We start from the raw sequence: 15746 nt of genomic DNA, 5'->3' as shown, positions 1-15746 counted from the left end.
TTAAAATCAAATAATAAACTAAATTATTCTAGAGAAAAGTTAAAAGAAATATAAATATCAGATGGGAAACATTAAAAACGGAAAAATTTAATCATTTTTAAATTGGTAATTCAACTAATTCAATTTTCAGTGCAGAATAAAGCTTAATACAGGGATTCTTGTTTGAAAATTCCTCTATTTTGTTAAAAAATTAATTTTTTAAGTTAAAAATTCCCGTCTTTTGTAAAAATTCGTCTTTATTGGTAAAATATTCTGCTTTTTATTTGAAAATGGTTGAAAATTCATCAATTTTGTTGGAAATCCGTTTGTTTTTTGTTGATTTTTTTAAACTTAATGTTTTATTATGCCAATTTTTAATTTTACCTTCTTTAATTGAAAATTAATTTTTTTTTCGTTAAAAATTGAGCTATTATGTTACGAAAATGTCTCTTTCGGTAGAAAATTAATTTTTTATCTGAAGATATAGCTATAGCATTTTTGGTTAAAAATTTAAGTATTTTGTTGAAAATTACTTTTTTTATGAAAATTTTTTGTTCTTTTGTTTGAAAAATAATTTGTTTGTTTGTTTGAAAGTTAAAATATTTCAGTTTTTGTTTGAAATTTAAAATATTTCATTTTTTGTTTGAAATGTATCTTTATTATTTTTAAATAAAAAAATATTTCGCTTATCATTTAAATATTTCGTTTATCTTTATTAGTAGAAAATTCAACTATTCAATGTAAAAAATAGAGAAAGTATTGAAAACACTTACTTTGAAACGTTTTTTCAGTAGACTATAATGTTATATTTATGAAATTTAAAACTGCGCATGAAAAACTGACCAGTAATTAAAATATAAAATTTTTTCTTTTTAAATTAATTACTTAGGATTTTACTTTGTATTATGAATGAACTATAAAATTTCATTATAAATTTCTATAAGAAAAAATAAATTATTCATTCATCGAATTTTAATTTTCACGGAACTTTTACCTATTTACAAGCTACAAGACGCGCGAATTAAGAAATTCGAATGGCCACCCTGATCTTATGCACAAATTAATCAAAGAAGCATGTGATTAAAATGAAGATGGAGCAGGGCCTATTTTAGGTCGAATTTTGATACACTTTCTGCAATTTCAAACTCAAAAAAGGATAAACTTGTAATTTTCCCGGTAAAATTTCAAATTCTAGAAAAATTTTAATTGTAATAAACTTAATTTTAATAACAATAATAAAATATAAGACAGTTTTTAACATAAAATCTTTCATAAACGGAAAATATTTGTAATTAAATTTAGAAAATTTTAATCTATTATTCTAAGGGCTACCACAACCTAATTTACTCGAAAAAAAGAGAACAAGGGAACTATTTAAACCGAAAAAGTGATTAAAGTAAATTAATAAGAGTGTGACTAATGCTTTTTTTAATTTAAAATAATTCAAAAGAATTCGGTAAAATTTATAAGGATCCCAGATAAATTTTAACGAAATCAGAATAAATTCATAAGCTTCAAAAATTTAAGTGAAATTTAAAAGAATTGAAAACAATTTAAAAAATCCAAAAACATTCTATTGATTTCAGTAAAATTGGACTGAATTTAAAAGAATTTGAAGGAAATAAGAAGAATTCGATGAAATTGATCAAAATACAAAATGAATTAAAAAAATCAACCGGATTAAAAAAATGAAAAAAAAAAACAAGATAAAATTGAAAAAAACATGAAAAAATGTATAATGAGTTAAGAAAAAATTAATAAAATAAAAAATAATCCGTTGAAATGGGCCGGATTGAGTGAATTTAGAACATTCAAAAGAATTGAAAATTCTGAAAAATTCGCTCTAGAAAATTTTTTCTCAACAGCAATACAATTTTTTTTACAATCTTCAAATTAATTTTAAAATACATTAAAATATGTAAAGCTCTTTGAAATCGCTTCGAATTATTGAAATTGATCAAAAGTTCCTTGGAATCGCTTTAAAACCATAACATATTTCCTATCCTTTGGAATATTTCTAAATCCCTTCAAACTTTTTAAAGCTCTTTAAAATGCCTCGGATTCTTTTTCAATGCAGTGAGGTATTTTAAATCCTTTGAAATTGCATTAAATTACTGAAATCAATTAAATATTTCTTAAAATCTTTTAAATTGCCCTTAAATATTGCAAAGGATTTTTAATACTTTGAAATATCTTGAAACTTGATAAAGCTATTGGAAATTATTTAAAAAAATTTGTAATGCAAAAAAATCTGAACAATTTTATACAATATTCAAAACCCTACGAAGTTCATAAAATATTTCAAAACCTTTGACATCCCTTCAATGTACTAAAGTCAAATGAAAATTCCTTGGAATATTTTTAATAAAATCAAAATATTTAAAATCCTTTTAAACCTTTGAAGACCCCTTGAAATTTTTCAGAGCTCTTGAAAATTACTTAGAATGTTTTTAAATACCCTAAAATATATCTAATATTTCCCTTGAATAAAAAATATATACATATATTAAAATGTTCAGAACTCCTTTAAACCGTTGGTAATACCTTGAATTGTTTGAAAATATTTGAGATTCAATTAAATCCCTAAATTATTGTGAATGAATTCTTTAAAACCTAATTAAATATTTTTAAATCCCGTAAAATCAATTAAAAATTCATTGGAATCTGTGAAAATAATACAAAATATTTCATTTCGTTTAAAACCCCTTTAAATTTTTTTAAGATTTTGGAAGAATTTTTTAAATTACCTTTTGATCTTTTTAATTCTTTAGAATAAAATCACATTATTAAAATATATTTAAAATACCCTAAGATATTTTTAATTATTTGAAATCTTTTTAAATCCTTTCAAGTTATTGGAATGAATTGAAAATTTCTTTCACTATTTTAAAATATCCAAAAATTGCCATAGATTTATAATTATTCTTTGACAATACCTTGAAATATTTGAAATATTATGGAATACCCTAATAAATTGTTTGAAATCCAAAAAAATATTATAAAATCCCACGAAATTACATAGATCTGATGATATGTCTTGAAAACCTTGAAAAATTATTGAAACACTTTGCAAGCTTTTAAAAAGATCTTAAAATCATCGAACATCTTCCAAAATCCTCTGAAATCTTTTAAAATATCCAAGATACTTATAGATCCTATAAAATCGTTCCATATCTTCAGAAATTGTAGGAAGTTCTTTAAAACCTATCAAATTTATTTTAAATCCCTTCAAATCATTCAATTCCTTAGAACTTTTGTTAATCTCTTGAAATTGCTTTGAAATATTTTATGATACCCTAAAATATTTCAAAACTTTCGAAATCATTTCGAATGATTTAAATCACTTGAAAATTCCTTGGTGTTTAAAAAAATACCCTATGATATTTCAAATTGTCTGAAATCCTACAAAATCCCTCAGTTATTGTAAATAAATTTTAGAAATATTTTTAAATAACTCAAAATATTTCAAAACAATTCAAGAAAATTCAGGCAGAACTTAATTCAATAGAGGTTGACCCATGGCTTAAATTTATGAAAAGCAAAGTGACTAAAGTGATTTTTTAATTTTAAAAAGTGACTATCGTGACATTATCTTTAAAACGTGGCTATGTGGCAGCCCTGATAATTCTGGACAATTAATTAAACTGCTTCTTACATAAATATCCTGATTTTTGCCATTTTTTTTTCTTCAAAATCTCTGACTTTTCCCTGACTTTGTCTGACTTGCGACCACCCTAAATATCAATTCCGTCATTTTTTTTTTAATTTGAATAATTAATTTTTTTTTAATCCTATTGAAATAGTTTTCTCAAAAAAGTAAATTATGAACTCAAGGTTTCAGAGGATCAGCTATTAATCTAAATTTAAATTTTCCTTCGAATAGACCCTGATTATGATGAAAAATCAACTGAATGGATGTGACCTTTGTTAAAAGCTAAGACTAGAGTTCTTAAACGCCTAAGAATTTATGCTGAGAAAATGCTCCTGAGAATATACTCAGGATTTAAGCTTGAGCGGAGAATTTATAGAGCATTTAAGAGAATTTGAAGCATTTATTGCTTTTTTTGAATTTTTGGAAAACTAAAGTAGAAGTTAATTTTCTTATTACGGTAAAAAATTAATCACTTTTAATTGAGGATTCAAACTATTTTGTTGAAGATTAATCTTTTTTGGTTGAATTAAACTATTTTTCGTATAAATTTAAAATCCTTTTTGGTTAAAGTATCAAAGATGACGTTTTTCGTTGACAATTCAACTTTCATCTTTCTTGATAGAAATTTGATCTTCTTGTTGGCAAATTTTAGACTATTTTGTTGCAAATTGACATGAATTTGATTGAAAATGAAGCTTTTTACTGAAAATTTATTTAATCTATTTTTAGTTAAAAATGTATCTGTTTTATGTAAAAATCTTTTATTTGTGAAAAATTCTTTTTTTTGGTAGATGAGTACTCTCATTAGTTGAAACTTCATTATTTTGGTTTAAAATTAATTTCTGTGCTTAAAAATTTAATTATTTTCTTGAAAATTCGTTTTTTTTGTATTAAAATTTATTTTTTTAACTGCAAATTGAAGTAAATTGAATTGAATTTATATATTTTATTACAACTGCATCTTTTTTGGTAGAAAATTCACCTTTTGGGTTTAAAATTGAATTATTTTGTTGAGAATTCATTCTTTTAATTGATTAATTAATCCATTTTTAGTTTAAACATCTGTTTTAGGTAAAAATTCATTTATTTGTTGACAATCAGCCTTTTTTATAGAAGAGTACTCTCATTGGATGAAACTTGATCTTTTTGGTTAAAAATTAATTTTTAGGGTTGAAGATTTAACTATTTTGTTGAAAATTCGTTTCCCTTTTAGTTGAAAATTTATTTTACTTACTGAAAATTTAGGTATTTTATTTTTGATAGAAAATTTATCTTTTTAGTTGAAGGTTTATCATTTTACTTGAAAATTCACTTTAAGTATTCCAGTTATTGTGTGGAAAATTCACCGTGTTTTATAGAAAGAGTAATTAATTTGGCTGAAAACTCATTTTTTCGTTATGTTTAAAATTTACTTCTCTAACTGCAAATTGAAATATTCTCGGTTTGGTTTGAAAATTGGTCATTTTAATTGGAAATTTATATATTTTACTGTAACTGTATCTTTTTTGGTAGAAAATTCATCTTTTGGGTTGAAAAACGAAATTATTTTGTCGAGAATTCATTTTTTTTGTTGAGAAATTATTGTTTTAATTAAAAATTTATTTCTGGTATTTTTGATTTAAAAATCATTTTTTTGGCTGGAAAAAACTATTTTGTTAAAAAGAATTTTTTTTTTTTGGTTGAAAGATTATTTTTCTAAAAAATTAACTATTCTAATTTTGGTTAAAAATTAAAAATAAATTTTTAGATGAAAGTTCATGTACTTTTTTGAAAATGAGTCTTTTTTGGTAATAAATTAATCTTTTGGGTTGAAAATTCATATTTTTGCATAGAAAATTTAACTATTTTGTAAAAAAATCGCATTTATTCATTGAATTATATTTGTGACTTAAAATATAAATTTCTTTTTGCTAAAATATCAACTATTACATTTTTCGTTAAAAATTAATATTTTTTGTTTGAAGATTCATATCTTTGGTTCCAAATCTTTGTTGAAACTACGTTTTTTGTTTAAAAATGAACTTTTTGAACTGAAAATTTAACTATTCAAGTTTTCGTAGAAAATTGATATTTTTATTTCCAAATTCGTCTTTTTGGTTGAAAAAAATCATCAAATTTGGTGGAAATTTAATCATTCTTTGTTACGAATTTGTTAAAAATAATTTTTTTGGTTGGAAAAAACTATATAAAAAAAATTTTTTTTTCAAGGAACATTTATCTTTCTACAAATTTAACTATTCTAATTTTAGTTGAAAATTGAAAATAAATTTTTAGATAAAAATTCATGTAGTTTCTTGAAAATGAGTCTTTTTTGGTAATAAATTAATCTATTGGGTTGATAATTCATATTTTTTGTTGAAGATTCATCATTTTAGTTAAAAATTTATTTCTTAGGTTAAAAAATTATTTTTGTTTGATTTGAAAACTCAACTAAAAAGTGTTAAGAATATTGTTGTTATTGTTAATATATTGTTGAAAATTTAATTATGTAGTTCAAAATTCAATAATTTTTTTGAAAATTAACTTTTTTTGTTGAAAATTCATATTTTTGCATAGAAAATTCAACTATTTTGTAAAAAATCGTATTTTTTTATTGAATTATATTTGTGACTTAAAATATAAATTTCTTTTTGCTAAAATATCAACTATTAGATTTTTCGTTAAAAATTCATCTTTTTTGTTTGAAGATTCATATATTTGGTTCCAAATCTTTGTTGAAACTACGTTTTTTTTTTTATTTAAAAATGAACTTTTTGAGCTGAAAATTTAACTATTCAAATTTTGGTAGAAAATTGATATTTTTATTTACAAATTCGTCTTTTTGGTTAAAAAAATCATTACATTTGGTGGTAATTTAATCATTTTTTGTTAGAAATTTGTTAAAAATAATTTTTTTGGTTGGAAAAAAAACCATTTTCTTAAAAATAATTTTTTTTTTACAATGAACGTTTATTTTTCTACAAACTTGACTATTCTAATTTTAGTTGAAAATTAAAAATAAATTTTTAGATAAAAATTCATGTACTTTCTTGAAAATGAGTCTTTTTTGGTAAAAAATTCCTCATTTTAGTTAAAAATTTATTTCTTAGGTTTAAAAATTATCTTTTTCATTTGAAAACTCACCTAAAAAGTGTTTAGAATGTATTTAAAAATAAAATATTGTTTGCATTAATATTATTAAACTTCTGGATGTATGGTTGGTTTTAAACCTGGAAGATTTTAGAAATATTGATATTTTAGCAACCCTGAATAAAACACTGTTTAATGCGAACAATAAATTGTCTATTACTTTGTCTTATTTTACCATTTAAATTAAGCGCCCTTTCCAATTTGAATCAATACATTTTCCCGCGAAATTAAAATAATGTATTTATTATTAAAAAAAATAGAGAAGGCCATTTTTTTAAATCGTAAATCAAAATGCTTATAAATGCTTATTAAATTCTCAAAGCCCATGAAGATCGAGCATATTCTCGAGCATATACTCATGCTCGTGAGAATTTCTCCGAGTACTTAAACTCTTCAGAACACTAGCTGAGACAATCAATGTCTCTGATTTCTATGAAGTAATGCATTATAGAGTTAAGATGAGCCATGATGGACAAAGAGCTAGTCGAGTTCATAGAGATGATGTAATTAAAAACTGAAACAGTACTTATTAATGAGTATTAATTACATTATTGTCATCTTGGGCCTTTGGCTTTTTGCCGGAAGGCGAGCTCGTGCTAGGGGACTTCTGAAACACGTACGTGCATTCCCATATGAATCCCATTGAAAATTGTAGAATCACCAACTCACTGTGCAAGATACTTTAACCCTTAAAGGGCACACTTCCGTAAAATTACATAAAGAGCATACTGGGTGTTAGACACCCAAGGGAATTCAAACGTGTTCTGTGCCGACGGTATTGGGTAGTTTTTTTTACAAGAGAATCAATTCATGATGCTTAATCTATTTAGTTTAAGGAGAAAAAGGTTTCATAACAGTTTTTGAAATTTAAAGTAGTTGAAAAAATCATTTTTGGAAAAAAATTTAAAAATTTCTTCTTTCACTCTAAAATTAGTCTTACAGTGTTCGTTCCAAAAAAGGTATTTATTCTAAAAAATAAAAGATTCAATTCAATGAAAAATGAAACACAGTACTTTGCGTGATTAAATGATTTTATTGACTTTAAACTGTGTATAAAAATGATAAAGATCAAAATTATGTAAAAATGACATAGAAAAATAGGCTTTCATGTAATTTGTTACTCTGGCACCATATGTTCAATTTTCTTGAATTTGGTACGTTTCGTTAAAGCGCAAATAAGTCGCTGGGTGTTATACACCCAGTATGCTCTCTACAGGCTATTTAAGGTGATAATCATTCACGTGCCAAATATTGCACCAATGATTATGTTTCGGCTTCAAACAGTTGCATATAAACGTGCGACACACATTTCTCTCGAAGAAACCCAACATATAAAGTTATTAGAGCCATAAAAACATTTTCATTACTTTCTTTCATTTGTCTTTTCTGCAGATGGTTATTTATGAAAACGAAGGGAAAGAGTTCATTCAGAAATTTTAGAAAAGAACAAATGATATATTTTATATTTCAATGCTTTTCACAATTAGCTTTGAAATTTAAAGCATTGAAAGACAAACCTGAAAATTGTACATGGCATAATTTCCAATTTGTTTAATTCATAAAAATTATCATCTTATAAATCAAGAGCAAAATTGAAAAAATTAAATTGAAATAAAAGCAAAAAATTGCATTTTCAGGGATCACAACTGTTAAGTAGTTTAGTATTAGGTAGAAGGGGTAATTTTTCCGGAAAATGGACGTAAAAAATATTTTATTTATGTTCACACTTTTCTTTTTTAGATAGCTGTAAAAAATCCGATGAACACTACATCACTTTCTACTAATAAAACTACACAAACAAAAATAGACACAAAGTAGATAAAAAACGGAATTAAAAAATGCTCATGTTATTCAACATGTATTTTTATTAGTTGAAATCTTTTGGATGTTCAAAAAAGTTCAGCATAACAGTAAAAAAAAGATTACAGTGTAATATAATAAAATTTAAACAATAATTATTTGAAACTTAGTTCCTAACAAGACAACTAACATACTTTTGTGTGATACATCGTTTTATTTATTTTATAACAGATGTTAAGAATATTAAAAAGGAATCATAATTTCTATTTATTTATTGAAGGCTTGACAATATTTTATTATTTGTTTGAAAATTTCACAATTTTTTTGAAAAGTTATCTTTTTTGTTGAATTTTCAAGTGTAATGTGAAAACTACGTTTTTTTAGATGAAAATTCAACTATTTGGTTGAAAAATAAACTTTTTTGTTAAAAAATTTATAAATTGTTGAAAAGTATATTAAAAATATATATTTTTTTAAATTCTTCTTTTTAAATTGAAAATTCATCTCTTTCGGTCTAAATTTATACTTTTTCGGTTAAAAATTCAAATCTCTGGTTCAAAATTAATCTGTTTTGGGTGAAAATTTAACTATTTTATTTAAAAAACAATTTTTTTATTAATTAAAGTGCTTTTAATTTTAAGTTTAAATATGTTTCAGTTAAAATATAAACTATTACATCATGTTCTTAAGTATTTATCTTTTTTAAATAAAAACTTAACAAATAGGTTCAAAGTTGAAGAACTATCTTAAAAATTACTATTTGTTGAACTATTTTGTTGAAAATTTGCCTTTTTTGGTCAACAACTAAAATTATTCATTAAAAAATTTTTTTGTTTGAAAATTAAATTTTTTCGTAGAAAATTAGCCTTTTTGACTGGAGAAGTCAACAACAAGAATGACATTTTTGTTCTTTCTCAAAGGCAAAATATTTCTTGGGTGTAGAATCATATTTTTGGTTAAAAATCTTTGTTGAAACTATGTTTTTTTGTTTAAAAATGAACTTTTTGAACTGAAAATTTAGCTATTCAGGTTTTGGTCGAAAATTTATATTTTTAGTTGAAAATTCGCCTTTTTGGTTTAAAAAATCATCACATTAAGTGGAAATTAAATAATTTTTTATTAGAAATGCAACTATTTAAGTAAAAATATTTGCTTTTGTTTGAGGATTATACATTTTTGTTGAATATTTGTTCATTTTTTTGTATTAAACTTAACTTTCTTTTTAAAAATTCAGTTTTCGGTTAAAACTTCAACTGTTTTTTATTAAAAATAAAAATATTTTTTGGTTGAACTATCTATTACATGTTTTTTTGAATTCATATTATTGAGTTAAAAATTCAATAACTTAGTTCAAAATTGAACTATTTTGCTGAAAGTTAATATTTTTGTTTAAAATTCATATTTTCGGATAGAAAATTCAACTATCTTGCAAAAAATCGAATTCTTCAATTAAATGATATTTGTGATTCTAAAAATAAATATTTTTTTGTTAAAATATCAAAAATTACATTTTTCGTTAAAAATTCATCTTTTTTGGTTGAAGATTCATATAAATGGTTCAACATCTTTGTTGAAACTACGTTTTTTTGTTTGGAAATGTGATTTTTTAACTGAAAATTTAACTATTCAAGCTCTGGCATAAAATTTATATTTTTAGTTGCAAATTCGCCTTTTTGGTGTCAAAAATTATCACATTTGGTAGACATTTAATCATTATTTATTAGAAATGCAACTGTTGAATAAAAATTTTTTTTTTTTTTTTGTTGAGATTTTACATTTTTGTTAAATATTTGTGCTTTTTTTTTATTAAACTTAACTTTCTTTTAAAAAATTCATAGTTTTCGGTTGAAAATTCAACCATTTTGTGGAGAAATCTTATTTTTTGGCTGAATTCAACTGTTTTTCATTAAAAATAAAAATATTTTTTGGTTGAACTATCTATTACATTTTTTGTTGAGAATTCATATTTTTGGGTTAAAAATTCAACAACTTAGTTGAAATTTGAACTGTTTTACTGAACGTTAATATTTTTGTCTTGAAAATACAACTGTACTGCAGAAAATTCCTCTTATGAGGTTGAAATTTATGTTCTCTATCGACTGAAAAATCTTTTTTGTTTAAAGAATTAAAGATTCATCCCTTTGGTAAAAAATCGAACTATTTTTTTGCAAATCAGTTTTTTTTTGTTGAAATTTTTTTTGTAAAAATATCAACTATTACATTTACATTAATCTTTTTTGGTTAAGCATACAACTAATTGGTTGAAAGTGTTACTACTTTGTTACAAATACATTTTTTTAAAGTTGAAAATGCGTCATTTTAGTTGAAAATTGAACTATTTGGTTATAAATTGATCAATATTATTAAAAATTGAAATAATTGTTTAAAAATTAAATATTTTTACTTTAAATATTTCATTTTTCTAGTCTTTTTAACGCACTTTGGGCTGTAAAGCCTGTTATCTGAATAAAGATGTTTTTGATTTGTAACTATAAAATTAGCAAATAAATTGTTTAGGCAATATTTGAAAATGATATAAAAACGAATCTCTTTCAAAGCGGCTTGTTTCTCATGTCTTAAATTTCTGTTCAAGATTCTTAAAATTGAATTGAAACTTTGTAAAAAAAGAAAGAAAAGAGAATTAGGTAAAAAATAGGACAGACTGTGATCCCTGTCGTTGAGAAATTAAGAAAACAAGAGAAAATATATTTTATATTTCCATGCTTTCCACATTTAGATTGTTTAACATTTAAAGCATTTGGAAGAGAAACCTGAAAATTTTAAATTACATCATTCCAATTTAGTTAATTCAAGAAAATATTCCAGATTTTCAGAAATTTTGAGCATCTGACCCAATTTTCTCGTTTAAAAATTTTAAACAAGAAAATTTTAAGTTCCATCAAACTAAAAAATTAAAAACTGTAAATTTCTAATTAATTAACTTTTACGAGACTAAATTGAAAGTTTTCGTAAATTTTTTAATAGCGCCTTTAAATTCGGATAACTCTGTGAAGTTAGGGACCTCAAAAAATATTTTAAAAAATAACTCTTGACCATTATTTTTATATGAAAAAGCAGTAATACCTCCACAAACGAGGCTCTTTTCGTTGTCGTTGGTGCAGGAATGTGTGATTCGCCGACATCTTTTCTCTCATATAACGAAGTGCTCAAATTCTCAGTACTTGGGGCACTAAGCTGAGTTCTGCTTCCGACTAGCGATAACCGTGAACTGTAAAAAATAAAGATTATTCAGAAATTACCTAATATTGTCCACAAAAAAGCCAAATTACACAATCAATACAAATTTTTTCTCACACTTTTTGTTCCAAAATTCAAAGCCTACATTTCTTTTGACCCAAATTAACCGACTTGATTACATTAAAATAAGTGTGATCCGAATTTTAATGCAATCTTCATGTTAAGATTGTTCAAAACTGCCGAAAAATTTCAAGAATCATGCACAGATTGTGCGGAAGCGTGATCTCAGAGACTTTATCGACATAAAGCTTTGCTACATTATTTTTTTATTTGAATAATAATTATGCATTAAAATTAAAGAAATTTAATTCAGAATAAAATTGAATTCCTCTTCAATGTCCTAGATTCAAATTTAACTACAGAATTCTTGTAAATTGAAAAAATGTGTCAATTCAGATTAAAAAAAGCAAAATTCCTTTTTTTAATTTCCAAGAATTTCTTAGTTAAATTTTGCATTACTGATTGGAATTTATTTTAAAAAATTTAATACAAAAACTCGACTTTAGACATTTTTTAAATAGAAATAATTGTTACATGCAAAAGTGAAATAGAAAATAAGTTGTAAAACTCAACTGCCGTATATTTATTATATTTTCTCTGCAGATTTTACAATCATACGGTTTACAGTAAAGCATTTTACTAGACAGGGTTGCTACAAAATAATTTCGAAATCACCTTACTTTCCCTGACTTTTGCCTGACCAATTTTTCATTTTCTCAGATCGCTCTAAATTTTTCTCTCAGATTAATTAATTAACTACTTACATAAATACACACAAGACACGAATTTTTAATCAAATAGTTGAGTTTTCTATTCAAAAAGATCAATTTTAAACGAAAAATGGAATAAGTAAATGTTTAGTTAAAACGATTAAGTTTCAATAAAGAAAATAGAAATTTTTAACAAAATTAATACGATTTGAGAACAAATTAATTAAACCATTAACCAAAATAGTTTAATTTTTAAACCAAAAAGAGAAATTTTCAACAAAGGAGTTGAATTTTCAACCAAGAAAGATTTTTCAGTCAATAAAGAAAAAAATCTCACCCAAAATTTTGATTTTTCAAGCCAAAAAGAGAAATTTCCTGCAAACAAGTTAAGTGTTTAACCAAACAATGTGAATTTTTAACAAAACAGTTGAATTTTCAACCCAAAAATATGTATTTTCTAGGAAAATAAATGAATTTAGAACCCGAAAGAAAAAAAACGAAACGAACTTTTAACAAAATAGTTCAATTTTCAACAAAAGAAATTAATTTGCAAACAAAAATAAAATATTTATTTTCTGTAAAAAAATTAATTATCAACTAAATAAAATGGATTTTCAACGAAATAGTTAAATTTGTAACCGAACGTGAAATAGATAAATTTCCGCTTTAAAAAATTGATTTTCAACCAACTAAACAAAAAGAAAACATATTCAACAGAATATTTAATTTTTGAAAAGATGGTTTTCTTCAAAAATGTCGGGTCATAAACAAAGAAAATTAATTTTTAACAAAGTAGTTCCATTTTGATTTTGATAAATTTTCAAACCTAAAAAAGACGAATTTTCAAGAACATGAATGAATTTTTGACTAAAATAGTTAAATTTGTAACCAAGGAAATACATTTTTAACGTAAAATAGAATAGTTAAACTTTCAGAAAGAAATTAATTTTCAGCCAAATAAAATAAATTTCGATCCAAATAGTTAAATTTTCAACCAAACACATAAACTCTCAACCAACAAGATTACATTTTTACCAAAGACACTGAATTTTGAAACCCGAAAAGGACGAGTTTTTAAGAAAGTAAACAATTTTTCAATCAAAAATAGAATAGTTACAGTTGCAGTTAAAAATTAACTTTTAACTAAAAAAAACTTTTCCACAAAATAATCGAATTTTCAACAAAATAAATAAATTTTCAATTAAAATGATGATTTTTTAACAACAAAAATGAACTTTCAACTCAAAATATAAATTTTGAACGAAAAAAGATGTTTTCAACCTAAGATAGAAAAGTTAATTTTGAGTAGAAAAATTAATTTTACACAAAACAAAATGAATTTTTAACCAAATGGGTGGATTTGTAACCAAACAGATGAACTGTCCAACAAAAAGATTAAATTTGTAACAAAAAAAATTAATTTTAAAACCCCGAAGACGAATTCTCAAGAAAATTAAATAGTTTTTAACCAAAATTAAAGCAATTAATTTTTGACGAAGCAAAAGGAAATTTCAACAAAATAGTACAATTTTTAACCAGGGAATTTGAATTGAAAAAGATTTTAATTTTAAACCAAAAACATTTGAATTCAATAAAAAGTACAAATTTTTATTAAAATATTTGAATGATCAACCAAAACAAATTAATTTCTAACCAAGCAGTTGTGATTTTTAAACCAAAAAATATGCATTTTCTACAAAAACAACTCAATTTTCAAACCCAAAAAAGACGAATTAATTAATTTAAACATTCATTAATTTTTGATAAAAGTATTTAAATATTTGACTAAAATAGGTAAATTTTTAACCAAAAATAGAAGAGTTAAATTTTTACTAGAAAATCAATTTTCAACCAAATAAAATGAATTTAAACCAAATAGTTAAATTTTCAACCCAACATATTAACTTTCAACCCCACAATAGACGAGTTTTTAAGAAAGTAAATTAATTTCCAACTAAAAAAGATAAATTTTCAAGCAAAAATAGAATAAATACCTTGTCAATGAAGAACTTAATTTTAAACTAAAAAACACGACTTCTTAAAAAAGCAGTTAAATTTTCAACAAAGGAAATAAATTTTTAGCTAAAATTATGAATTTGGGCGAAAAAAATATATTTCCAACCCAAGACATAAAAGTTAAATTTTCAACCAAATAAAATAAAATTTCAATTAAATAGTTCAATTTTTAAACAGTAATGAATCTTTGACCAACCAAAAGTATAATAGTTGATATTTCAATTTAAACAAATATTTTAATTTTAAGCCAAAAACAACTGAAATCAATAAAAAAGACGAATTTTCAACGAAATAGTATGAATCCTCAACTAAAATAGATCAATTTTCAGCAAAAAATATATGATATTTCTACCAAATTAGAAGGATTTTCAATGAAAATGAAAATAATAATAATAAAAAACGAATTTTCATCCGAAAGGTTGACTTTGACAAATTTGCTACATTTTCAACAAAATGATAAAATTATTTCCAAACTCACAAGGAACCCTTACAAGGTGTCCGCCTACAATTTTTTTGAAATTTCAATATGTTGTAGGGTACGAAAAAGTAAGTAATAAGCAATTTTTTTATCGGCGGAAAAACGATTCTAAGGGGTGAAATCGACCTTTGAAGTTCACCCTCAAAAATCGAATTTTTTTTATATCTCGACAAAAAATTTGAATATTGATATCATTTCAACGGCAAAATATTCGGCATCAAATTCCCATTCTTTGACAATTATTTTTGATTAAGGGTTTGCAACCCTCAATTTTTTTGTAAGAAAAATTCCTTTTTTTTTGTTGATTTTCTGGTATAAAAATTTGTTTCAGGTCCATTGGAAACTACGTTTCTTTATTTAACTATAAAATAAAAAATTAGTGATTTGGATATAAAGTAGAAAATAAAAAAATATCAATTTAAATAGCGAAAAATACGTTTTCAGGAGGAAAAACATGCCCCAAATTTCACCATCGGAAACTGAATCCTTTCTATCTCGTCGTAAAATATAAGTATTGATATAGTTCCAATGCCAAACTATTTGGCATGGAATCTCAATTCTATGACAATTGTTTCAAAGTTGAGGGGTTGCAAATGATCCTGATTTTTTAAGAAGAAATAATGTTTTTCCTTCGAAAGTTTTCATCACTGAAATTTTAAATTTATTTAATTTGATTTTTTCGTACTATTTTGTAGAGGAAATGTGTCCACTGAATCTGATGCAT

The 15746-nt window shown here is 23.7% G+C and overlaps 1 protein-coding gene across 3 annotated transcripts in view; it reads right to left on the bottom strand.

Moving 5' to 3' along the window:
• Positions 1-15746, bottom strand: part of LOC117174990 (dynactin subunit 1) — an 86641-nt gene that overhangs the window by 60902 nt on the left and 9993 nt on the right. For 2 of the 3 annotated variants that reach the window (XM_033364474.1, XM_033364477.1), the window contains 2 exons: positions 11645-11789; positions 7308-7367 (listed from right to left, as the gene is read on the bottom strand). In XM_033364474.1, coding sequence (XP_033220365.1) covers positions 7308-7367; positions 11645-11789 — 205 coding nt within the window. The remainder of the gene's footprint in view (positions 1-7307; positions 7368-11644; positions 11790-15746) is intronic. The other variant, XM_033364475.1, reaches the window with a different exon arrangement.

This window comes from Belonocnema kinseyi, chromosome 6 (genome assembly GCF_010883055.1).
Source record: "Belonocnema kinseyi isolate 2016_QV_RU_SX_M_011 chromosome 6, B_treatae_v1, whole genome shotgun sequence".
Taxonomy (NCBI): domain Eukaryota; kingdom Metazoa; phylum Arthropoda; class Insecta; order Hymenoptera; family Cynipidae; genus Belonocnema; species Belonocnema kinseyi.
This window is presented reverse-complemented; position numbering and strand designations above follow the sequence as displayed.